Source organism: Anoplopoma fimbria, chromosome 24, assembly GCF_027596085.1.
Source record: "Anoplopoma fimbria isolate UVic2021 breed Golden Eagle Sablefish chromosome 24, Afim_UVic_2022, whole genome shotgun sequence".
Lineage (NCBI taxonomy): Eukaryota > Metazoa > Chordata > Actinopteri > Perciformes > Anoplopomatidae > Anoplopoma > Anoplopoma fimbria.
In genome coordinates, this window is record NC_072472.1 from 8373914 (window position 1) to 8400129 (window position 26216).

General features: G+C 41.5%; 3 protein-coding genes across 4 annotated transcripts; all 3 read left to right on the top strand.

Annotated features, from left to right (window-relative positions):
• The first annotated feature begins 337 nt into the window (after window positions 1-337).
• Window positions 338-8323, top strand: zw10 (zw10 kinetochore protein). The gene is made up of 16 exons (XM_054625896.1): window positions 338-540; window positions 2041-2175; window positions 2292-2393; window positions 2695-2772; window positions 3066-3225; window positions 3726-3878; window positions 3994-4191; window positions 4270-4406; window positions 4504-4686; window positions 5042-5265; window positions 5653-5724; window positions 5826-5995; window positions 6225-6355; window positions 6519-6650; window positions 6978-7180; window positions 7639-8323. Exons 1-16 carry the CDS (start codon window positions 436-438, stop codon window positions 7757-7759), a joined length of 2304 nt encoding a protein of 767 aa, XP_054481871.1. The 5' UTR covers window positions 338-435; the 3' UTR covers window positions 7760-8323.
• A 2036-nt stretch (window positions 8324-10359) lies between these two features.
• Window positions 10360-13999, top strand: LOC129113747 (G protein-activated inward rectifier potassium channel 3-like). The gene is made up of 3 exons (XM_054626213.1): window positions 10360-10554; window positions 11133-12339; window positions 13249-13999. The coding sequence occupies exons 1-3, from the start codon at window positions 10360-10362 to the stop codon at window positions 13446-13448; spliced, it is 1602 nt and encodes a 533-aa protein (XP_054482188.1). The 3' UTR covers window positions 13449-13999.
• Window positions 14000-15889: 1890 nt separating this feature from the next.
• pom121 (POM121 transmembrane nucleoporin) lies at window positions 15890-26073 on the top strand. 2 transcript variants are annotated; one of them, XM_054626314.1, is made up of 13 exons: window positions 15890-16496; window positions 16855-17064; window positions 17437-17589; window positions 18280-18360; window positions 18486-18657; window positions 18746-18834; window positions 18914-18993; window positions 19952-20073; window positions 20190-20289; window positions 20432-20704; window positions 20977-22851; window positions 23516-23620; window positions 24279-26073. In XM_054626314.1, exons 1-13 carry the CDS (start codon window positions 15937-15939, stop codon window positions 24377-24379), a joined length of 3921 nt encoding a protein of 1306 aa, XP_054482289.1. In that variant the 5' UTR covers window positions 15890-15936; the 3' UTR covers window positions 24380-26073. The 2 variants fall into 2 exon arrangements, with proteins under 2 accessions (XP_054482289.1, XP_054482291.1); XM_054626316.1 differs by having other exon boundaries at window positions 17440-17589.
• The last annotated feature ends 143 nt before the right edge of the window (window positions 26074-26216 follow it).

Consider the following 26216-nt stretch of genomic DNA (forward strand, 5'->3'; position numbering starts at 1 on the left):
TTACCCTTACAGCACCTTGATTTCATTGTATTTTAAAGTGTGCTATATAAATAAAATCCATTATTAATATTATTATTATTATCCTAAATATAAGCATTTTTTTTTTTTTAGCAAAACAGAAAAATATTGTAACTAAATACATATTACGTTGCTCTATAATAATATTAGTAAAGAATCACAGCTCTGTGTCTCTGTTTGCACCAGTATCTACGCATTCAAAATTGCCCGCCAAGTACTTCCGGGAACTATCGGAAGTCTACCTGAATCACGTGACAATCGAACGTTTCCGAACTTCCGGTGACGCGCACTCTGGGCGGAGCATAAAGTCGACGTCATCGTGGAGCCAATCAGGCCACCTGGCGGGTTCCGTGTTGTTGTTGTGCTGCTTCTGTCACACTTTTGTACACATTTATAACGTTACTGCGTTGGTTCAGCATGGCGTCCTTTGTGACCGAGGTGCTCGCCAGCTCTGGCAAACTGGAGAAAGAGGACCTGTCCAGTAAAATTAGCAAAATGTCGCGCAAGGTGGAAGATACGAAGGTAATCTACCAGCTAGCTTAGCATTAGCTGCGTCAAAGCTAACGTGAAGTTTGAACCGTGGCTAGCAGCTAGCTAGCGCTGACACATGGAGGGCATGAAACTTCCCTGAGCTTTTGATCCACGCTTGCTAAATGTTCACGGTGCTTTATGACATAACACAGCTGTAGAAATAGACACTAACACTGGCCTTCACATTAGCTGCTACTATCCAGCTGGTTTAATTTACTGCATTGTTATTAACAAGTGTGTTAGCATAGGTGGTGGAGACGTGTGACTACGTGGCTCTATTGTATTCAGTATCCTTTAGCGTTACTGTAATAAAACACACATTTTAGGTTTGTTACTTTGCTTGAGTCCTCTCTTTTCAGGCTACTTCAACTTCTGACTTACTCCACTAAATCTCAGAAAGAAGTATTGTTTGGACACACCTTCTCATTCAATGGTTTTTCTTTCATTTTTCTACATTGTAGATTAATATTGAAGACATCCAAACTATGAAGGAACACATATGGAATTATGTGGTAAACAAACAAATGCTCAACAAACCAGAATATGTTTTATATTTTAGATTCTTCAAAGTAGTTGAATGAGGAGGTGTGTCCAAACTTTTGACTGGTACTGTAAAAAAAAAAAAATCCTCACTACATTTATCTTCCAGCTTTAGTTACATTATTAATTAAACATTTTCCCCACTAAACCGCTGAAGAAAGAAGATCTGAAGTATCAAAACAGTTCCCACAAAACTGTTTTGATAGTTTAGGTTTTGATAGATGAAAAATGTCATGGTACCAGCTTCACAAATGTAAATAATTGCTGTTTTTCCTTAATAATGTTAGTAATTGTAATTTATTAGTAATAATATTGTTGACTGTTGGTTGGAAAAAACAAACATTGTGAAGGTGTAATAATATTAAAATGCTGTAATATACAGTACCAGTCACAAGTTTGGACACACCTTCTCATTCAACTACTTTGAAGAATCTAAAATATAAAACATATTCTGGTTTGTTGAGCATTTGTTTGTTTACCACATAATTCCATATGTGTTCCTTCATAGTTTGGATGTCTTCAATATTAATCTACAATGTAGAAAAAATAAAAAGAAAGAGAAAGAAAAACCATTGAATGAGAAGGTGTGTCCAAACTTTTGACTGGTACTGTATATAACCTAATAGTTTAACAGTCACAGGGGACATTTCAGCTTTAAATACTTTAAGTACATGTTCCTGATTAAAGTGAATTACTTTTACTGAAGTAGCATTTTCAATTCAGGGATTTCTCTTATAACATTGTATTTTATTAGTACTTTTGCTTAAATAACTGATATGAGTACTCCCTCCACCGCTTTCTGCATGAACGTTGTCAAAGTGACCGTGAGAAACTGTAACATACCCTTTTTGAGGGTCTATATTAATTTTATAATAGTTATGTAAGTTTTGGACATGCGTTGTAGTGCTCTAACCCTGTTTACTTCATGTTTTTTTTTTTTTTTTTTAATAGGAAGAAGTATGTGACATGATGAACAAGCGGTATAGTGACTTCCTCCCTAGTCTTCAAGGATCTGAGGAGCTAATGGTACAGGTTGATAAGGTCTCCAAAGAAATGGATGTCCTTAAGAACTGCATTGAGACTGAGGTTTGTCTGAAACTATAAATTACAGCCAGATTGCCCGAAGAGCAGAACAAGCCTAGTTCTACTGGAGGTGGATTTACAGCAGCCATTAACCGGTGTTTGTGTGTGTGTGGAACCAGGTGCAGCAGAACATCCACGTGGCTGTGGCTGAGTATGCAAAGCTGAAGCAGCAGCTGGAGAAAAACACTATCGTCATAACAATGCTTGGATATCTAAAAGAGGTACAACGCACACGGCAATTTGTTAAGTAAAATATAGGTTAATACATAGTCAATTTAATGTAATCAAATGAGCAGTGTCAGGGAGTTTCCATATGATTGTGACTTATTTTTATATTTAAATGTATTAATAGGCTCATAATAATAGTTATTAAAGGTGTGGTCCCTGTAGGACTTTGTGTTACTTGTACATTATAAGTCTAGGCCTCAGAATAACATTTGCAGTGATATAGTGGTGCTTTGTGCATCCATAATTTACCTGTTTGAATTTTTCTGTGGCTGTAATATCTTCTGTGTGATTCAGTTTCACAGTGCGATGGAGGAATTCAACAGAGCTCTGCTGGGAAAGAAGTATGTTGATGCAGCCAACCAGTTGGAAAGAGTAAGAGCTGATTGCATCATGTCTACACCAGCATACCTCCAGTCTGTACTAGGGCTGATTTAGATCCTTCTGTTTGTATGGTGCATTTCCTCTAACACAGTCAGTTTTAGTGCCTAGTTCACCATATACTACTTAACCCTGATTTTCCATATGACGGCAGTTTTTGGAGCTCCTCGACAGATGAATTCCAGATATCTTGCATGCTAAACATCTATTTTTTTGTTATATTGGGCTATATAAATATAATTAACTTGACAATATCCCGATTTATACTGATTTGATGTGATTTCTAGGCAAGGGCCAGTGTGGATTCCCTTAAGGGCTGGAAGAATTCCCAGCTGCCGCTGCTCAGTGCCCTCAGCTCTGAGTTGACGGTGCAGAGAGAAAACTTAATTTACCACCTGGGAGATGAATGGAAGCGCCTCGTCATCTGGAGATTACCGTCCTCAAAGGGTAAGACTTTTTATCACAAAGCTTCTTCGATATGTGTGTCAGATATGGGACTAATGCAACTATATTACGTATACTCTGTTCCATACTTTGTTCCTACAAAAGGTAGTTTCATCAAACAAAATTAGCAAAACTTTACAAATGTAACAGCATTCAGTGTTGTCCTAAAGTTGCAGGACACTTTACTGAGAATTGCTTTTCTCCCATGCAGTGGCTACATGTAGACATACATTCTATTCTCACATGTGTTACTGGTCATTCAGAGGATTGTGCAGACTGCAAACCAATATTCACTGCCTCTCCCCTTTCACCCAATTACTGCATACATTGTCTCAAAAAATCTTCTCCAGGGATCTCTCCCAACCAGCTTGCACAAAATTAATGAATTCATTAAATAGTCTTTTACTTGTTAGCATTTCTTGTTTTGCATGTTTCAAAAACATTACAGCAAACCTTTTTGAGTGTGATGCATCAGTAGTGACTGTTAGATGTGTACACACCAGAGCCTGCAGGTCTAAAGTCCTTCCTGAAGGTGGAGCTGAACCTGAGCCATTCGTGCAGTAAGGACAGTGAAGCCAAACCACCTGCTCTGCTGTGCTTCGTCCTGCAAGCTCTGGCCATCCAGGGAGATCTTCAGCACAAGATCAAACTCTTCAGTAAGAGCACTGTTAAATATGCACTACTTTCATCTAGCTCACTTTTCTAGCTCTGAAGCATAAAGTATCCAGGGTCAGAACCTGCTCAGTGCTGATTTCTGTTGTTGTTGATCAGGTCAGGTGCTGTTCAAAACCATGTTGAAGCCTTTGGTGATGTACCCGTCGCTGTCGGTGAGGGTAACAGAGCAGGAGGGTGAGGGAACCATCATGGCCTTACAGTGTTTGGAGGAGAGCCACAATGAGAAATCCACTCCCTCACAAGTCTACAGCAAACTGCTCCTGGTGCTCAGGACGCTGCACTCACACCTACTAGGTACAGTACGGCCGGGTCCTTATAAAAGTTATATTTATTGCTTAACATCACTGTGTTTTAATTATTGTTATTTTCCAGATGTGTCCATTGGCGATAAAAAGCTCTCGGCTATCTTGGGGGAGATGCTTTGGGAGGAAATTTCCCGGTGCATCATCCATGAGTGTCTAGTCTACTCCATCCCCACCAACAGCAGCCAGCTGGAGAAATACAACACTGTATGGACCTAACAACAGTTTGTTTAGTATAACAATGTTGTTACATTCAGTAATTACATTTTTACTGAATATGTTTTTTTGTTGCATGCATTTCAAGGTGATTAAGGAAACTGAAGAGTTTGAGAAGTCTCTGAAGGAGATGGAGTATCTACGGGGCGATTCCACAGAACTCCTCAAATATGCAAGGGATGTCAACTGCCACTTTGCCAGCAAGAAGTGCAAGGATGTCATCGTGGCGGCCCGCAAACTCATGACGTCCAAGATGCACAACACAGTCAAAGTATGCATGAGCTAGGGCAGAATGTCGAGATAATTAAACTGGAGACTGGATACAGATTCAGTTGCTATAGCTTAAGATGAAATACAGAAACCATGAACATTTATGTAGTTTTAGTAACAAAAAAAAAGATACTATTAGACAGAGGGGAAGATAATCCCACACCTTGAAGCCTTATTTTTCATAAAAAATAACCGTAAAATAGGCCTACATCTGTGTCAGCAGAATTTTAATCCCACATTTGTGCATTTACTTCTTCATTCAGTTTATCAGTCACATACTTGCTCTCTCTCTTGGCTATTTGATTTGGTCACGTGATTCTTTTCCTTGCATTTTATTTTTAATCTTCCTCTGTTAGATCACACCAGACTACAAGCTGCGTCTGCCCAAGCTGCCCGTTCCAGCTTCAGAGCTGAAGGTGAAGCAAGAGAACACAAAGGACGAGATGACAATGGAGAACAAAAAGCAGCTGTCTGCGTGGAGTCTGTGTCTGCCAGCCTGTCGCATCAGCGAGTCAGTGCAGCAGCTGATGGAGCTGGCACTCAACACCCTGTGTGAAGCCGTTGGAAGCTCCACACAATGGTACGTTACAATGCTCAGAGACCTGACTGTCTTCAGTAAGAGTCCAGTGTTTCTAAATGGAAAAAACAAGACCTATCTGAGTAATTTAATTTGCTGTACATTATTGGCATCTTGTAGAGACTGTCTTTGGCTCATATCACTGTTGATGCATCATTGAAAAGCACTCTGAAGCCCCACAAGTAAATACAGCTGCAGCATATTGTTAGGAGGAGGGATGTGTCCTACAAGTTGACAATAAATACATTAAAGGCCTTTCAACATCCTACTCAAAACAAGGTGGAAAAACAGTCCAAAATCAAGCCTCATTGGATCCTGCAATATCCATAATGCATCCCGATAGTGTTTTTTATTAAGGATCACCTAATAAGCGTTCCTGTTTCTTTTCAGTGCATTACAACTCTTCTTCACCGTGAGAAACATCTTCCAGCTGTTCTACGATGTCGTCCCGACATACCACAAGTAAGGAGGATTCCATCATATAACATAGATCATTAAATCAAACACATTTCTCCCGAAGGTCTGAATGGTTGCCTCCTTTTTCTCTCTGCTACTCCACCCAGGGAGAACCTGCTCAAGTTCCCTCACCTGGCTGCCATCCAGCACAACAACTGCATGTACTTGGCCCACCACCTGCTCACCCTTGGCCACCATTTCAGAGCTCACCTCCCACAGCCACTCAGCGAGGGCGTCGCAACATTTGTTGACATGGTGCCCGGATTCAGGAAACTTGGTAAACAAAGAGTTATTCAACTGTTTGTCAAATTGCCATGAAATTTAATACAGATATTCATCTCCAGAACAATTGTTCTCGGACATTGATCATCCACGGACAACAAGTCACCATTTATTTTGTCAACCACCATCGGGCCAAAATTTCCACTTTTGCATAAATGATATCAACAACTAATCTGCAGAGTGCTTTGAAATATGCTGAGCACCCCTTTGTCATTTTCCTCCAGGTGCCCAGTGCTTCTTGGCACAGATGAACGTCCAAAGAGCTGAGCTGTTGGAGAGACTTTCCACCGCTCACAATTTCTGCAACCTGGATGATGAAGACAACTATATTGCAGCCAGCAAAGCAGTAAGACAGGTGAGAGGAAAGTGTAACCGTGTTGTAAAAATGAGTGTATCAGCTCTTCAACTTGTGAGGCTGCACTTTGTTCTAACATTGAGGCTATAATAGGCTCAATCAATATTTTCATTCATGCACTGCCCCTCACTCATACAGCAATAATCTGTCTGCTTGGTTGTAGGTCATTCATCAGTTGAAGCAGTTGGGCACAGTGTGGCAGGACGTCCTTCCAGTCAGCATCTATTGTAAAGCCATGGGCAACCTCCTCAACACAGCCATCACAGAAGTCATCGCCAAAATAATGATGCTGGAGGTTTGTCCTTTTTTTGTTTAAATGGTAATTCTCCATACCATTACTACCAAAACTCCAGAGAATGAAAATAGCACCTGCCAAAAACTGGGTAAATATTGGCTGTGGGAATAAGACATTTTTAAGAGAAAAATTTATTAAAAATAAATTAAAGTTACGTGACATTTTTCTACTGTCTGCTACCAGACAGCAGTACCACTCTACCAAAAAATAGAGTGGACCGTAAAAATGTTCTGGTTTCATTTTGGATGTATGATCTACTGTTTACTCATAGCATTACCCTATTGATTATCAGTAAGGATTTTTATTTCTCATTTTAACCATCTACAGGATATTTCTTCTGAAGACGGGGAGCACCTCCACACTCTGTGCCAAACCATAATCGAGGAAGGTCCGCTGGTCTTCATCCCTCTGGCCGAGGAAAACAAGAACAAGAAGTATCAGGAGGAAGTGCCTCTGTATGTGAGGAAGTGGAGTACCTTCAAGGAGCTGGTCATTGTTCTGAGGGCCAACCTGCAGGAGATAGTGGACAGGTCAGAAAAAAACTTGACAATTAATTTTCAATAGGTTAAAGTAAATCATTCAGGGGTTATATGCTGGTCTTTAAATCCTTATTTTAGGTGACTATATTAAGGTTCAGGTCTTTGATTGACTAAGGTCAGTGAGTAATCTCCTATATTTACATTTGCATTTAAGTTTTTTCCCCTCTAGCCTTAAAGTGACACTGTGCAACTTAAAAATAAAGCAATTAACAATAGAGACAGATGTTTAGAGAAATTGAAGCAGTTAAGGCGAAGACCTTAGTCCTTAGGCTCAGTCAAACTCCGAAAACACTTCCATTGAAGACAGTATGTTTTGTCCCGCTTAGTAGAAAACTCACTTTTGTGTGAGTGCTGCTTTAGTATTAGAAGAAGGTCCTCTGGTTACCACATACTGTATTTTCCCTATCATGTGTGTGATTGTCTGATTGTTATTTGTTTCCTCTCCACAGGTGGACTGACGGTAAAGGTCCGCTGGCGTTGGAGTTCTCCAGTTTGGAGGTGAAGAATCTGATCCGAGCCTTGTTCCAGAATACAGAGAGGAGAGCTGTAGCTTTGACCAAAATCAAATAGACACTTGGAGCAAAAGAAGATACTACAGCACTTTTTCCTCTGAGGAAAATATGATTTATGCCTTTATTCATTTCCGTTGTGTGCTGCATTAAAAACTTACATGTGTGGTCGAACAGTTTGTCACAGAGACATAGTTGCCCGGTCTGGTGGAGGTATAAGTTGGTTGTAATCAATCTGTGGGATGTGTTCCTTCTCAGCATTCAGACTGCAATTAGTCCTGCAGAGATTACATGAAGGCTTCTTTATCAGCAGCCCGAGTCATATAGCTTTATTACCACGGCAAAGCCAACTGAGGTTGTGTAACCAGCGACCTGCCATCTGTTGACATGTGTCGTATCCAGGGTTAACTTGGCTGCACATTGTTAATCAAACTTCATCTGCAGCTTGTCTCAGTTTTTCTGTCCGGATGTCATTTCAGGAGAAAGAGTTTGTTTGAACGCTAATGCCTCTAAACCACCATTTAGTTCTGACAAAGATACCCTGGACCTTGTATCTTTTACCATTAAACTGACCTCTTCTGTTGTGTATATATTACTTGTCCAAATAAACCAAAAGACTCAACTTTCTCAGAATCTTTTCCAAACTGTGTTTTTAATTAACATGACGATGATGTGTTATTAGGAAGACATTGTAACTGCCTTGCAAGCACTTTTCAAAGTTTTAGGTCAGCGCTGTGTCCTCCACACGACATGCACAGACCACAAGTATCTTCTTATAATAGAAACATTAGGCTGCATACCAATCAGTGTGCTCCACTCACCTATTTTTCCTTTGCTGTCCTGAGAAGCACCTGATTCAGCTGCATTTTTATTGTCCATGTTATGAAAATGTGTCTTTGGCATCACCACATTGTGTAAAACAATACAGGACAACTGATGAGAACAAAAGGCAGTAACATAATTTATTTTAAACAATAACATGCCATAACAAAAGAATATAAGGAAAAGAGTTTTTTATGAAATCCTAAGTAGGCTATGCATTCATCATTCTGAATGCATGAAACCAAAATCACTAGCTGGGCTTCTGTGGAATACTTTGAACATTCATATTCCTCAAATGATGAATCTTTATGTTTTAAGGCACCTTTGACCTGATCTTTGCACCACGAGCAGGCCAAAATCCCCCTTAACCAAATATGCATACTTTTGGGTTGATCTTTGTCAGTATTTGCTCAGTGAATGACGTTGGGGGGAGGAGATAAACAGCTGGACAGACACAGCAGCACCTCCTCCTCACTCACTTCATGCCTCCTTCATTTGATCAAACCTGATGACTCCAGCAAGGAAGTTGAGTTCTGGCAGCAGCTGTATTCATCTTAAGGTATGCTCTACAGGTATGTCATTATTTTCTACATTTGTAGTGATTTATTAAGTGGATAAATCTGTGGTAGAAATCTGAAAAAAACATGGATATTGGACATTTTGTTAATTCAAAAGATTGGGATGTAAACCTGCTTTTATTTCTAGTATACATTTGTTAACAGTTACAGTAATCAATACAGTATTATGATATGAAAATATAGTATAATAATAGTTGTTGTTTTTGGTGCAATTTAAATAGCTGTGTAGATCAGGAGTGTATATAGTACAAGTCAATTTACCAATTAACAATATGACTCCAGCTGGTTTTTTTAAATAATAGTTCTATGAATAACATTCTGGATGTGTAACTTTTAATTTACCTATTCATACCCAGTGCTTAAAGGGGATTTTGGTTCCTTTCTGCTGTTGTAGTTCAGGGGACAGTTGTGAGTGTAACAGAGGAGCCTGGTGTGTGTTTTCTTTCTTCTGTCTGTGTTTGTATTGATTTTAAAAAAGTTTACACTATATAAATACATGCAAATTATAGTTGTGTTTGTATATGGATTAAACCTATTTCATCCTCCATCAACAGGAGATACAAAATCAAAACAAATAGCAGCACCTGTACATAAATCCAGGAACTTGAGATTCAGAAAATATATTGTGATACAATAATCACAGCACTGTTTAAACAGATACAATAATCACAGCACTGTTTAAACAGAGACGAGTAGATTTCCCACAGTTCAATGGGACACATCTGGACAATGCTTTCACTAAGCCTTCTGGCAAATTCTTGTAATCTTTTCAAATCCATCGCGTTCCTTGGTGTTTCCCCGATTAATTTTGAGGATTAGTGATAATCCCGACGTGTGTGTGATTAATTGGAGCAGTGACTGAGACACTGATCAGCCCACTTCAGATAGATGAGACCTCATGTTATGCTGATGAGGAAGTAAAGCAACATTTGCTTTTGGGACGTCATGACACATCATCACAGCGCAGGCTCATCTATAAGCCTATCTGAGGTGATCTCAAGGATTGTATAAGGGTGGCAGAAAAATCTATATAAAGATAAAGAATTGGAGGTTGAGGAATGAATGACATCTTAAAACTTCTTGAGTGCTTCATCACTGTCTAAATGGCCATTATTGTGTTCTAATCCATTTCCACAAACCCTTTTAAAGAGGAATTGAAGCAGCACTTACAAAGGAGCTTTAGTTACCTGTTAAAAACTGACATTTTTGCCCAAACAGGCACAAAACCTGAAGAGCGATCAACATCTGGATGACCTAAGCAATGCTCCCCACTGTGATGTGCAGCAGAGAGACTCTACAAAACGTTCAGTGCATCAGTCACAGCAGGAGCCCCGTCAGGATCGAGCCTCGCAGGAACTCCATCCCTCCAGCACAGACTCTCACTGCTAAACATCTGCTGGCATACCTGCCCCGACCACAGGCAGAATCCATCCGTCACACTCCTTGCACTAACAGGGTACAGCTGTCTATAGTTATATGATGTCCCACTGCAATCAAAAAAATCACTTGGATGTTTGAGCTTTACTATGCAGAAATATGTTTAAGCTGTTTTAACATTCATCTGCTGAGGAGGAAAACGTTTCTTTGTGCTCACCTCAAACCTGTTTAATGTACAAGATGGTTTTGAACTAGTTTGGAAACCACACATTGTGGTCCAGTACACAGCTTACAAAAGAGTGGTAGGTGTATTTTTTTAAATTTTATATATGTTAATTAAACTTTTTTGTGAAAATCATATAAGACATAGATGATCATGGCACCAGACCCCACCTTTAGATCAGATCATGGCTCCAGCCTCACAGACTCTAGAACAAGTGAATTTGTGGATCCATAAAAGCTACACTGGTGGTGTCCTCCAGTTTCTGGCAAATTATGACCACATCACCAGTAACCACATAAACATTTATTTGCTGCGTTCTGGAGGATGCTTTAGAATAGGACAACAGGACAAAACTTATGAATCTACTCATCATTTATTTAGTGGTTTTGAACTTTTGTAATTTGTAAATTATGCATTGTCTTCCTTCCTTTCAGGCTACAGCTAAATCCACTGTTGCTGCCATGATGACCTCTAAAAGAACCTCTCTCATCCATAACTTTAACTACACTAAGTGCTCATCACTCCCACCTTCCCAGAAGGCCTCACCCTCCCTGAGTTCCTGCAGCCAGTCCGCTCATGCTCTGACTTTGGCTGAGCAAGAGCCACAACCCCAACCGCAAGCTATCGGAGCAGCTCCTGTGAAACCAGTAGAGGACACGCCAAAGCCTCAGCGTCCGCATCGCAGCAAAGGCCTCAAGCGTTTCAGCTCCAGGTGGCAACCGAGAGGCTCCACTGGCAGCAGCAATATTCCCGTGTCTGCAATGGAGAAGCTGCGTGGTGCAAAGAGTCACAGGAAGCGCTGTAAGCTCCTGGGTGATGATCAGTCACTGCACGTCACCAACAGCAATCTGCGCCAACGTTACGTCACCAAGGATGGCAAGTGCAGGGTCAATCTGGGACCTATTGCAGACAAGAGTCGCTTTATCTCGGATATTTTCACCACATTGGTGGACCTCAAGTTCTGCTGGTTCCTTCTCGTCTTCACTATGTGCTACATTCTCACATGGGTGGCCTTTGGTGGAATCTATTTATTTGGTGCCTGGTTGCGTGACGACATTGCACATGTTCACGACCCACAATGGAAGGCATGTTACCAAAATGTTGACAGTTTCCTTTCAGCTTTGCTGCTGTCATTAGAGAGCCAGAGGACTATCGGGTACGGCTCCAGGATGGTGACAGCCAACTGCTCTGAGGGCACGGTGCTCCTGATGGTCCAGTCCATTCTTGGCTCCATCATCGATGCTCTGATGGTGGGCTGCATGTTCGTCAAAATCTCCCGGCCACAGCAGAGAGCCCAGACGCTGATCTTCAGCAAGCACTGCGTCATATGTGAGCGAGACGAGAAGCTGTGCATGCTCTTCCGCATCGGGGATCTGAGAGCGAGCCACATGGTGGATGCCAAAATCCGAGCCAAGCTGATCAAATCCAGGCAGACCACGGAGGGGGAGTTCATCCCACTGGAACAGTCGGAACTCAACCTGGGCTACGACACCGGGGGGGACAGGTTGCTCCTGGTGGAACCCCAGACCATCACCCATGTCATCAATAAAAACAGCCCCTTCTGGGGGTTGGGGTCCGAGCGTTTGAAGAGGGAGACCTTTGAGATCATTGTCATCCTGGAGGGCATCGTGGAAGCATCAGGTTTGAAGAAGTGTTTTTTAAGACTTGTGCTGCCCTCCAACTGAGGTCATGTTCATCGTAATGCAGGTACATTTCAAAACGTTGCATTTTCCGTCCCGAAAGAAGAGATGTCAAAGAGTTAGATGTGGTTAGATGGAAAGAACATGGCCTTTTGCTTGAACTTCAGGATACAGATCTGTTCTATCTACTCTCACTCTCTCTGATCACTGATGTTTCAGTATCAACACACAACACACCTGCTTGACATAGCTTTGTTTCTGCCTTACTTGCTGCTAACCGTACCTAAGGGTAATTCCTGCTATTCTATCAATGAGACCCTCAATTGAATTACTATTTTATACTCAGTCATTTGTCTGACAAGCACAAGCAGTAAAAAAAAAAATGCATTTACATCAGCGTAAAGAGGTTAATTGACTCTGCACAACTGAAATGTCCCTTATCTCATGCAGGAATGAGGAATAGCTGTGGCGCACAGAGATTTCAACTTCTGTTGTGTATACTTTGTATTCTGAGCAATCACCGGGAAACTTGACAACAACAGAAGGCGTCTTAACATTGCTGCTAAGAGGAAGTACTTTGGCATATTTGAGTGGTTCAGAAGCTGGAAACAGTTTAGAGGCTTTCAGAGAGCAAGTGGTTGCCAACTCCAATGTTTCCTACGTGAACCGTGTAAACCAATGTGAGCAGGAGCTAACTTGACGGGTATGCGGTATTAACTGGTATCTTATATCATAAACAAAACATTCTACATCATATCATACTACTTATTGGTTGAAAATGTTGGCCAATTGTGGATGGAAAGCCATAATGGGAATGAAAAAGCTGTATATGCATAATAGCAGACATAGGCAATTTATTTGTCAGGTCAAGTGACTTTTAGCTGACCTTCTGAGGCTTGTTGTGTTGCAGGTATGACATGCCAGGCGAGGACATCCTACACCGAGGACGAGGTCCTCTGGGGCCACCGCTTTGAGTCCTGCATGTCCTTGGAGAAAGGGGCTTTTCGTGTGGACTACAGTGCATTTGACAAAACCTTTGAAGTCCAAATGTCTCAACTCAGCGCAAGAGACAGCAAAGAAACAAGATGTGTTTTAGAAAATGTTGCCTAAAATAATAGTTACTTGCTTCTGTACATTAAAGTGGCAATCTTGCAGATTTTCATTTAGATGAATGTCTATTAAGTCAAGTAAATGTTTGAGCCTATGGCTTACTGTTGAAAGTATTGCAATATTTATATATCTGCTGTATAACAAATTTAGTGTCTATGGCATTGTATACAAACAAAAAATGTAACTATGCAAACAATTCTGAAAACTTGTAGCTCATGTATCAACAAAAAGACTCCAGACTGTTACACTCTGCGAACAATTTCATTATTTTTATGCAGATAGAAATTCCAAATCACAAGGCATTAAATCTTTAGGATTGCCCATTTACAGCATATAACGAGTGACTTCAAGGGATATTCCCTGATAAATGATAACAATCATACTTCATGAGTATTAATCTCAGAGCAGCCATAATTTATGTTGCGCTGTTGTGTGTATAATAAGGTTTGCACTGTGTTTTTATTGTTAAATTATAAAATATGTTATGTTGTGTTCAATAGAAAATAAACATCCTGTTGAAACCAATTGTGTGTGATGATCTCTGGGCAAATAAAAAAAGTAGTGTGGAAAAAATAATCTTAACTCAAGGATCCATTTATATCCTGTCTTTTTCTGGACCTTTTTACAACGGGTTGTTCAACTCGATCGTCTTCAATCAGCAAATGGAAATGTGGTTGTCTTACAAGTACCATCAGCAGAATTTTCCCTATCAATGCTTTGTTAATTCATGTTTCATTATTGCATGATTATTACTGTATTGCATGAACATGTAACTAGAAGTGCATTATTGTAGCTGGTCAAGGTTGATCTAATTTAATGATTATTGATCTCATTATACAAGATGATCAGCTCGATCATATACATTTTTGCAAAGAACTAAAGCTGTTTGATGAATGTAGAGGAGTAGAAGTATAAAGTAGCATAAAATTAAAATTCTCAAGTAAATTACAAATCCTTTAAGACAATAAAGTTCTACTTTACTTGACTTGATATGTTTGTTCAGTCAATTGCACAACAGCTCTATACCATTGTTAGCAATGTTTTTTCTATGTGAATGCACAATAGCAGATGCTCATAGCAAGGCCCACAACAAACTATTATTTGTTATATGATTATTTTCTTGACTATTGTTTTCAATTAAATCTGCCTGTTAACTCAGAAATCATAAGTTAAGATAATCCTTTTTTAGTCCTGCAGCGGGGAAATTTACAGGATTTCAAAAATAAGTATTATAAATAAGCAAATGAGCAATAAAAAAAACAGTAAAAACAGTAAAGAATCCACAATAACTGAAATATCATATATACAGTACCAGTCAAAAGTTTGGACACACCTTCTCATTCAATGGTTTCTCTTTATTTATTTATTTTTTTCCTACATTGTAGAATAATATTGAAGACATCCAAACTATGAAGGAACACATGGAATTATGTGGTAAACAAACAAATGCTCAACAAACCAGAATATGTTTTATATTTTAGATTCTTCAAAGTAGTTGAATGAGAAGGTGTGTCCAAACTTTTGACTGGTACTGTACATTATATAAAATGACAACAATATGATTAATTGTTATTCTCATTACCATTTATATTGAAACAATATTGTACCTGCGGTACCTCTCCTTCACACACCGGGGATGAAGCAGCTTCACACCCCGGTCCTTCAGGTCCTTCCTTCCTGCTGCTGTCAGGTTGCACAACCAACTCTGCTCCCAGCAGACCACATGACAATAATAACATGACAATAAAAACCTGTGCAATACATTACACATTACACTGTGCAATAATAGTTAATAATAGTTAAAAAAAGTTAAAATAGTTAAAATAGTTTTTTTCTGTCTGTAAATATAATATTTCAGTTATTGTTGTTTTTCTACTTTTTTTTCTTTTCTTTTTTTATTGCTTATTTATAATACTTGTTTTTATTATTATTTTTATTTTCATTTTTATTTTTATCTTGTCTTCTTCTACTATGTCTCTTGTGTGCACTTTACTCTATGCTGCTGTAAGCCTGCAAATAATCCCCGCTAATAATACTAATAAAATTCTTAATCTTATCTAATAATTACACATTACACTGTGCAATAATAGTTAATAATAGTTAAAAAAAGTTAAAATAGTTAAAATAGTTTTTTTCTGTCTGTAAATATAATATTTCAGTTATTGTTGTTTTTCTACTGTTTTTTTTTTTTTTTTTTTTTATTGCTTATTTATAATACTTGTTTTTTTTATTTAGTTTTTATTTAGTTTTTTTTTTATCTTGTCTTCTTCTACTATGTCTCTTGTGTGCACTTTACTCTACGCTGCTGTAAGCCTGCAAATTAATAAAGGATTATCTTATCTTATCTTATCTAAACATGTGTATTTTTTACTAATTCCTCTTCAGTGTGATTCAACTCCAGCCCGGTGAGCGGCGCTGCAGCACCAAACAGTCGACACACTCTAAACCAACGAAGAAGAAGTAGGTCAGAAGAGTAGCATGATGGGATATGAGAGTCCTCCGGCGGCGCGCTGCCGCCATGTCACCTAGAGAGAAACATTTAGCTATTATCCTAGCCCTAGGCGTACTTACTCTCGCTCTTTATTATATTCCCACCTTTCTTTTTGTGACTTTAACTATCGCAGTTTGTTGTTTTGTGTGTTACTTTCTCACCGGAGAACCGCTTCCCGCCAGGTTAGGCCTCAAGCCGCGGGCTGGCGTGATTCTCCAATCCGGAATCCGGCGCTGGTTTGGCGGCTGGGGGGCGACCGGCGTGTCGGTGCCCGCGCGGGGGAGAACCAAGAGCGGCAGGAACAAAACCGAGGAGGGAAACTTCAGAGAAAGGGTCGCTGAAACTGGGATTTATCGGAGGGAAACATTGGCAAGTGACTCGTTTCTTTTCAGCCCTCGGGACTTCCTAATGGGGAGCTACATCGGGAAACCAGAGAGTCCAGCAGCCGACCCACTGAGGCCGAGAGCGGGGAGAAACCCACGAGAGCAGCTGCGGGAGAGGCTGTCCAGACCCAACCATGCTGTGTATACCCCCAACAGGAGGCTGTCATTTGCTGGGTAAGTTCACAACCAATCCACGTTACCGTCGGGAGGCGGTGCCATCCGGGAGATAAAGGTTCAATTTCTTGGCGGTTTATTTTAATGTTAATTATTAACTTAAGTCAAACATGTGTTGAGAAGCTCCCTCTGTCTCTATCCAAGGATGTTGGTAGTAATAGTAATATTGCCAATTTGTGCACCAGAATAATGCATGGGAACTTGGATCCAGTGGCATCACAAAAGTGTCTTTTGAAAATGTAGAATGCACTCTTACATTACATTACAGTCATTTAGCAGACGCTTTTATCCAAAGCGACTTACAATCAGTAGTATATTGCATATCATTCACCCCTGTTTCTTCCCTTTTTTTCTTCAGGGAGCCACCTGGCACAATGGGCAGATTCACCATCACCCCCCAGCGTCACTATCCCCTGCAGCAGCAGGGTGTCTCATCAGTGGGAGTCCTACCTCCTGTGAACTGGGATGGCTTTAGGAAGAAGAACATCCTCAGCCCACGAAACTCTGCGTCTGTCCTCAGCCCCGTTACTGTGAAGATCGCCCGGCCAGACCATCTCGGCTCCCCCAGGTCTCTACATTCATGTCGACACTTGGTCTGCAATCATACGAGTGTATTTTGATGATTTTTGTCCATTATCTAGAAATTAAGAAATGTACTTCACATTATTGCGTACCATTTTCAAAGTATGCTTTCAGAACGTGTTATTAGTGTCCATATCCTTCCTTTAAGCTATTTGTGTAAAGTGTTTCTGACACTTTGTCACAACTCTGGTGACTGTTGGTGTCACAGATAGTGGTGGTGTTTTATTGGAGTACATTCTATTGATAGATGTTTCTTATATTTTGTTATAAGTACCTGATTTGTTGGTTGTGGTGCTGTGGCGTTGCTGTTTGAAAGCAAACACTGACCAGAACTTTTTTTGTCTATTGTATTGTTTAGTAGCTTCGACCATCTGAGTTGTGCAGGGCTCCCCAAGGCCCCTGTGGACCCCTGCTCCAGAGAAAGTGTTCTCAAGGTGTTGAAGGAAAGCCGCAAGAGAGAAGTGGAGGATGAGGACAAAAGCTTTGCAACTGAGCAGAAAAGCAAACGAAGGTACGAATTCAAAAGAAGACTCTTATGTTATCAAACTGATTTCCTTCTTGCAGTATAAGTGAAATCAGTCTGGTTAGCAAGGCTACAGAAAAGTAGCCTGCGTATGCCTTCGGCTGTCTGGGTTTGTATCATGACCCTCACCTTGCATACGGTGTATCTTTCTGACATGCACCCTTTATCTGACGGCAATTTCTAAATAGTTTTCCACACGGCAAAAGGCTGAATTGAATTGCGGCAGATAATCGTAAAGCTGCAGGAGCACATGGTTTAACATGCACACAGAAAGAGAGAGAGAGATAAATGTGCATCTTGTAAAACATTCTAACACATCTCTATAAATGTATTATCATTTTTTACACACAGAGAAATTAAAATCAGTGTTATAAACTATGAAACTCTGTGAAAGAGCAAATTTAAAGCTGTGTAGGAGATTCTTATCAGATACATCTAGTACAACTGATAAAGAGGTTTTTAATCTTACCAACTGCGAGGATAATGAAAACATATCCAGCTAAATGCTTTACACACACCATGCTGTCTCTCTCTGTAAGTGCTACTGTCATGTGTAAATTAAGCTTTAGGCAACATTAATGGTAAAGAACATTTGATCAATATATTCCAAAGTGCTTTTACGACCCGGTTCATACATTCAGTGTTATGCGTGTTCGTAATCCATTCTCATTTCCCTAGGCGTAATGACAGCGGAGGAAGTGCCCACTCTGCTTTTGAGCCTCTTCTGCCCAACGGAACGCCATCACAGCTGGTCCCTAAGTGAGTTTAACTTTCTGAAGTGACGGCAGTTTTACTGACTGTGTATTTGACGCTGTGAGGCACTGTAGGAAGTATAGTGGGGCTGTCTAAATGTAGGTGGAAATGCTTTCCTCTCCTTCCTTCAGGCCAGGAAACCTGAAAAGAGGGATAACCTCACTGGCGGAAGACTCCATCATGAAGAGGTCTCGCACGTCCTCCATCAGCTCCGGCACTGGGATCAATTCCCCAAGAGGAACCCCAGGCACAAAGAGGAACCCTATCCAGAGCTCCTACAGTTCTTCACGAGGCCTCGGCCAGGTAACAACTATATACTGCATTACACTACACATGGCCCTGCACAGATACAGTGGAGTTGTTAAGCTTTATTCCATGTTTACAATCACAGTGGAAGAAGCGGTCAGCACCCAGCTCCACTCTGTCCAGCCCCGGATCATCTCGCTCGCAGACTCCAGAGGGAGCCTCCAAAAGACCCAGGTATGTATCTGCTGACTTCCTGCTAGTCATCCACATTTAATCTAATATCACAGTTTTTAACTTGTGGTTTCATTTCCAGAGAGGACGACGGGCTGTCTCCGAGCTCAGCATCCTCCGTGAGGTCAGACCACACAGCCTCAGACAAGGCACCTGTTACTTGTAAGTCCCATTCATCTCCTATGGCTGTCTTGCATAGTAAACAAATGACTTCCTCGGGCTTATAAGTGCAGCTCTGCAGCAGATTATGCAGGACTGTTGATACTATTGATAGAACATTTTAATTAATAGTTAAAGCTGCATGAAATTACTTTGCCCAGTTGCAATTTGAGGCTAATTTATTTGAATTGTCAGATACATATATCCCTTCTCGACCCATTTTTGCAGCACGTTTTCCAACATGGAGCTAACCAGTGTGACACTCTTAACCTGATTAACAGCGGTATCCCCGTGTTAAGCCATTGACAATTTGTGAGCCAGAATAATGCGTGGAAACTTGGCTTCTAGTTACGATGCACGTCAAGCATCTTAAGTCGGCAATCTCCTGCAAGTTCAACATGGTACCAAAAGCTACGAGTGCACTGATAGTGGGGAGACTCTAGTTAGGTTGTCTGGGTTGTCGTTGTGTGTTTTATGAATACATTGTTTTCAGAGCAAAACAATTGTTTACAAGAGCACAAAGTTCTTCATAGACGTAGCCTCTTATTTCTGCTCTCAAAGGGCATATTGGCTTCTGGGAGAATATCCAACTTCTACTGTCACAAAATCCTGCGGGAAACACAACTTTATATTTATCTTTTTAATAAAAATCCATAAATTCTATGCTCTCAATTTTCATCCATGGTACTGAAAGTGGTATGGAATATTGATATTTTTTCGGATTATTAAATATAAAGTTGTACGTTCCAGGATAATGACAACACTACAGTTGACTACTTTATGCCTAGGCGATACTTGATCCACTTAACGGGGTCAGTGTTGGTGCAGATGCTAATCCACCATATTGGGTCAGTGCATCCCTACCAAAAACTCTGAGTTAGTTGTATAAAAGTAGACACTATGTTATGTCTTTCAGTTGGATTTAGTTTCATTCATACTTTTTTTTTTCACCATGTTGCAGCCAAACTGACTCCAGTCCCCAAGGTCCCAGTCACTACCTCAACAGACTCTACTGGTAGTGGTGGGAAGAGAAAACGGAAGATCCAGCTGGTGTCCAGCCACCGGGATGATCAAATCTCTCTGGTAAGGAGTGTTACATTGTCAGACTTCACCCCCAAACAAAATCCCTTGTTTATATAGTCCTGTGTTACAGTGACCTAGATTTGTCTACTTAACTCCCGGTGCTTGCTGATTTGCAGCCCCCACCTCCAGAGCTGGGCTACACTATCACTGTGAAAGACCTAGATGAAGAGAAGAAGGCTGCCCTCAACAAGATCCAGAAAGTCCTGGAGACGCCCGGTGAGTAGAAACAGCCACATTTTTCCTAATAGTAAAGCAGCTCTTCACTTTTGCTTGTTTATAGATGATATTAAAGTGATTTTATTTTTGCTGGTGTGTCAGGAACATTAGGTTTGACAAGACTTTTTTTGTCCTTGTTCAGCTCCAGAGCCAGAGAAGTCTGCCTCTCCCCCAGCCACCGTTACCACCCAGCCCGCCTTCTCTACCAGCTCAACCACCACCACCACCCTGAGCAGCCTTCTAGCAACGCCTCTGCCCATGGCCTCCAGCTCTGCCATCCCAGTCATCAACCTGGATCCCAGCCCAGGCAGCAGCGTCACCAAGGCTCCTGCGACCTCTAACCCACTGCTGGAGGCTCTGAAGATGAAGATCAGTATTCCTTCTAGCTCCCCGGCTACTGCCAACACAGCTACAGGTACAAGCACCAATCATCACAGTCACCTTGTAGGAGATGTGACTTTATTGCCATTTGTAATCCAGCATTAGAAAGTGTTAACTCATGTTGTGTTTCTAACAATAAGATAAAGCTCCAAACTACAGACAAGTAGTTTTCTTTTATTTATTTATATTATACATAAGCAGGTTAAACATCCCAAACACCAAAGTATAAAACAAACTTTGTCCCATACATAATATGTACCGTTTATCAGTTTGATTCTGACATGTTTGTTTCTTTTGTGTTTTTAGTGTCTGCATCGACCACACCAGTACAATCCAGTGGCTTGACCCTGAAGGTTTCGTCTACAGTGGTTACCCCACAGCTCCCTCCTGCCTCCCAGTCTCATTCCTCCTCTGCAGGTATGGAGCAGCCCTCTGCCTTTACTCAGGTGCTGGGTCAGGTCTCCAAGGCTCCCATCAGCGCTCCACCTGTTACAGGAACAGGCCTGTTTGGATTGGCAAGTCAGATCGGCACCCCCGCTGCTTCTTCATCTACTTACCCGATCACCGCTACTGCGACTGCTCCAGCCAGCAGCTCAGCGTCAGTCGGTAATACCAACCCTCTGCTGGCTTCAGGGTTCAAGCCCATTTTTTCCGTCACCACCACGCCCACGCCCACCTCCGCAGTTACATCGGCCACTGAGAGCAAACCCCCTGCCCAAAATTTCAAGCCCATCTTTGGAGCTGCCACGACAGGTGCTGGCTTTGGACAGCCTCCACCCTACACAACCACAAACCCAGCTTCTACAGTTTCTTTAAGTAGTACATCCTCAATGTTTGGTGGCTCTACAACCAGCACCATGGTTACCCCATCTGGTTTCCCTGGCTTGACCAATGTCGCAGCCTCCACGGGCTCCATCACCACCACACAGCCTGGAGCCCAGCCAGCTGTGAAATCCCTCTTTGGAAGCTGGTCAGCACCATCAACAACCAGTACCAGCTCAGCCTCAGCGCAGGCCCCTAACACAGGGAGCACATTTCAGTTTGGATCTGCTACCACCACCACGACTGCAGCCGCCCCCGCTGCTGCTGCTACCACAACCTCCAGCAACGGCGCCTTCGCTTTTGGTGCCACGCAGCCTGACCCTCAAGCAGCAAACCAGAAGGCATTTGCCTTTGGCCAGCAGGCAGCACCCAGCCAGAACACTACCACTGCTTCATTTGGAGGTTTCGCCATGGCAAACACAGCCTCCACCACTGCTGCCCCCACCACCCAGTCCAACTTCTCCTTTGGAAAGTCGTCGTTTCAAGCACCGGCAACCCAGGCAACCTTTGGCTCCTCAGCGGCACCAGGAGCGCTGTCTACCTTCGGAGCCTCGGTAGCATCGCCTGCGCCGTCTACCTTCGGATCCTCGGTAGCATCGCCTGCGCCGTCTACCTTCGGATCCTCGGTAGCATCGCCTGCGCCGTCTACCTTTGGATCCTTGGCGCCATCGGCTGCGCAGACTACCTTTGGATCCTCTGCGCCATCGGCTGCGCAGACTACCTTCGGATCCTTGGCTCCATCGGCTGCGCAGACTACCTTCGGCTCCATGGCGCCATCGGCTGCGCAGTCTACCTTCGGCTCCATGGCGCCATCGGCTGCGCAGACTAACTTTGGATCCATGGCGCCAGCGGCTGCGCAGACTAACTTCGGATCTTCGGCGGCACCAGCAGCGCAGTCAACATTCGGATCCTCAGCAGCAACCACAAAACCATTCAGCTTTGGCGGTGGCGGAGCAGCCTCATCCACAGCTGCTTCTAACACCGCCCCTCCTCCCTTCCCCTTTGGGTCAACTGCCGTCACCACAGCAACCAGCTTTGGGACCCCAGCTAAACCAGCATTCGGAGCCAGCTCCACTGGTTTTGGTTTTGGAAGCACCACTGCTCCCTCAGCTGCACCCTCGGCCGCACCGAGCTTTGGTGCAGCAACCCAGACTCAGAGCGCCTCCTCAGCAACCTTCACATTTGGCAGTGCTGCTCCTCAGCAGGCTCCCTCCGGTCCTGCTCAGCATCCATCCAGTGGATTTAACTTCGGTTCTGGTATGCCATGCCCCCAGTTTGGAACCCCAGTCTCCAATAATCCTGCACCGCAGATGGGAAGCTTCAACTTTGGGGCTGCTGCTACTGACAAACCTGCTTTTGGTACGTTTTTTTAATATTTGATTAATAATTGCGCATGGAATCTCTCCCGTGGTCTAATTTAGATTTTTGGTTCTGTTTGCTTAAGAACTGATTTACAGTGGTCTAAAGATAGAAAAGATGGCACCATTTTCAGTCTCCCACTCCGGTACACTATGTGTCAAACCATTCACTCACATTTTTTGTCCATTTGATATCCATATGAAACATAAGTGGCAATTCAGCCAACTGGTTTTGATGGGGTTCACTGTTTGACCGAACAAAAAAAGCAGAGAAAGATAAATGAGAGAAAACACCTTTTTTAAATTTGAAAAAGTCAACCGCAAAAAGTAGACAACACGTTATTCTTTTGACTAAATGAGATTATTGGAATTATATGAAAGATAACAACATTTAATTCAAAACTCACTTGTACTTCATAAAGAAATGTAAAAAAGTGAATAAGGATAATTGGAAATTGAGCCTTATCCTCAATGCTTCATAGGCACAGGTCTGCTAACTCATGTTTCAGTGTCTCTGGCTCGGTGTGTGTATTCCACTACCACACTCTTGGTTTTTACAGATATTTTGTCTAGGATTAGTCTACATTTGTTTCTGTCCCAGTAGAATTTAATGGTTTATTCTGTTATTTTTGGTTTATTCAACTTGTGTACTGCTTTCTGTGCAGGGACGTCTACCCCATCCTTTGGCCAGAGTGCTGCTGCTGCTGCAGGTCCAATTTCCTTTGGAAGCCCTGGAACTCCAGTCCAAGGTTTCAATGCTGTTCCTTTTGGTAAGTCATTAATGCTTTTTTCTTTTTGATAGTTGCAATTCTTGAACCCAGCTGAGCCCTGAGCAACCACAACTGCACAGTAACCCAGAAAGTATTTTTCCACAGTAATCACACAGCAAGGTAAAGGGAGTTGATGAATAGTAGAAGTTGACTACTTGTTATATTCATTCCTGACATATTAAAAACTGATCAACGGACCAAAAGCTCGAAGTACATCTTTTCATGTGGTCCAATGTTTTTTGAAGAATAACACCGCTAACAAAGTTTCGCTAAATTGGTGGAAAATTTCCTTTTAACTTCTTAACATTGAAAAATTCCTGCCGGTTAGCCTCTGGAGATGTGAAGCAGCAGCAGCTGGATGTGTTTGGTTTGCATCAACTGTTATGTCATTCAGCAATCACAAATTTGGTGTCAGGAGCCATGCAGCCCAAAGTTTATGACTGTGTTTGTAAGAATAGACCATTCACTGTTTTTAGGTTATATCTGACCCTTAACTAAATAAAATACAGAGCCTGTTTAGCGTGAATCTCTTGGAAAACTCAGGTGCAGCCCTAGTTAAAGAAGTCAAATATAAACTGATATTAATGTGAAAATGTTAGAAGTGGAAAGAAATGTGCATTTCGATTGTTAGAAATGACATGTTTGTTTTTATCCACAGGGTCTCCAGCGACTCCCTCCTTCTCTATCGGAGCCGGATCAAAGCCATCTGGAGCTCGCCAGAGGCTGCAGGCGCGGAGGCAACACAACAGGAAGAAGTAACCTGCTACATGCGTCCGGCACCGCTTTCAGAGGACTTCGGCCGTTGTTGCGGTCGCTGCTATGGTTAATCTGCTAACATTGCTCTGTTCTAAAGCCCAACAACCCCGAAAACCAGGCCGACACCATGCCCTCTGCTTCCTTCCCCTCCTCATGTGGGGTGTGCTGGCCCGAAAAACATTGTGTTTGCAGAGGAGTTAGAAAGAGCACACCGGCTTTTTTGAGTTAATGCTGCCTGGATGACTACATGACCCAGAGAGGGAATGTAGCAGCGAGGAGACAGAATCCATTACAATGTACGATACTTGAAAAGAGAGAAGACGATTGAATAGTTTGATTCTGAACAAAAGCATATCCAAAGTTCCTTTTTTTTTTTCCTTTATAGTATGTGGACATTCATTGGTTCGTCTTAAGGAGAAAGTTAAGTCAGGCAAAGACACGGAGCTCATGGCTCAAACATTTATTTTTTTACGTGAAGCGCTCACTGGTTTGTATATTACAGAGTATTTGAGTGCGTTATCTGAATGAGTCTGAATTGGGTGAAGAGCACAGTTGATTCAGATAAGGTACACAACACTGCAGTGTAAATGTAAAGTTACGAGACGTTTGCATTTTAAATTATTTTTTTAATTGGCTCTCTGACCCTGTAAATGAATGATGTGTTTGTGCACTTAAAGGGCGATTTAGTAAAATGTCTTAATGTAGTTAGCGCAGACCCTTGTGTTCTTTTTTTTCATACTCTTTGTCATTTTAAGCATTCCCAGAGTCCTCGTGGACGGCCTTCTTTTTTCTGATAGTGATTGCCAACACTGATGTAATTAGCAGGTCAGTATGTGATTAGGATGACTACTCTTGACTTGTGCTGACTAAACCAAAGCCAATTCTTCAACTTCATGCCTGTGAAAAAGAATCTGTGATCTTTATCTCTTCTTTTAATCCTGAGATGTTTGTTTGTGCCAGACTACCTCTCTTCACTCCAGGCACTGAATCTGTGTTACTTCACTGAAAAAAACAAAATCTGACAGGATCGACTAGATCGAATTAGATTTTTACCTTTAACTACTGTTAATACAGATGTACCTTTAATAAATACAGTGAGTTTCTAAACATCTGCAAAGGAACAGATTATCCCCACTTCTGAAATACTGCTATTAAAATAGATTACAGCAAATTAACATCATTTACTAAAAACACAGTCTGTTAGTTATGGAAATTCTCACTATGTTACAGGGATTTTTGTGGTCTCTTAATGTCTCTTACTTGTACCTGGAGTTGAAGAATATTGTCAAACAAACATGTCAGTAAACCCATTGATGTCAGCCGTCAAAAGTTATTTTATGAAAATGATTTCTGTTCGTAAAAATCACCTCTTGTGAAAAGTGAGCAGTATCTGATGCAGTTTTTTGATGGTAAAATTTTGACTTAATAAAAAACGAATTTTGGATGCGGATGTTCCAACAAGAACACATTAAATCTTCAAGGTCCCATTTTTCTACTTCTCTCGCATGACGACATTATGTGACTTATTTATTCAGTTGAGTGTCCCAACTTTAACTCCGTGTCTTGACCATACTCCATGCTAACATAAGCAGAATACAGTTTTTTTGTAGTTGGTATAGAAGAGATCTTCATAGTTTTACTTTTTAGTACTGTTAAATAAAAAACCGTAAAAGCGCAATATGTCTGTTGTACAAATAAATTCAAAATGTTTCCCTAGGAATTCAACATTTATATTTTGTTTTCTGAGATTTCTGGAGATGTTTTACAAAAACAAAAAAGGGTTTTGAGCAGCTTTTTGGATTGTCAGGGGAATGAGGATCATTAAGTACACACATAAAAA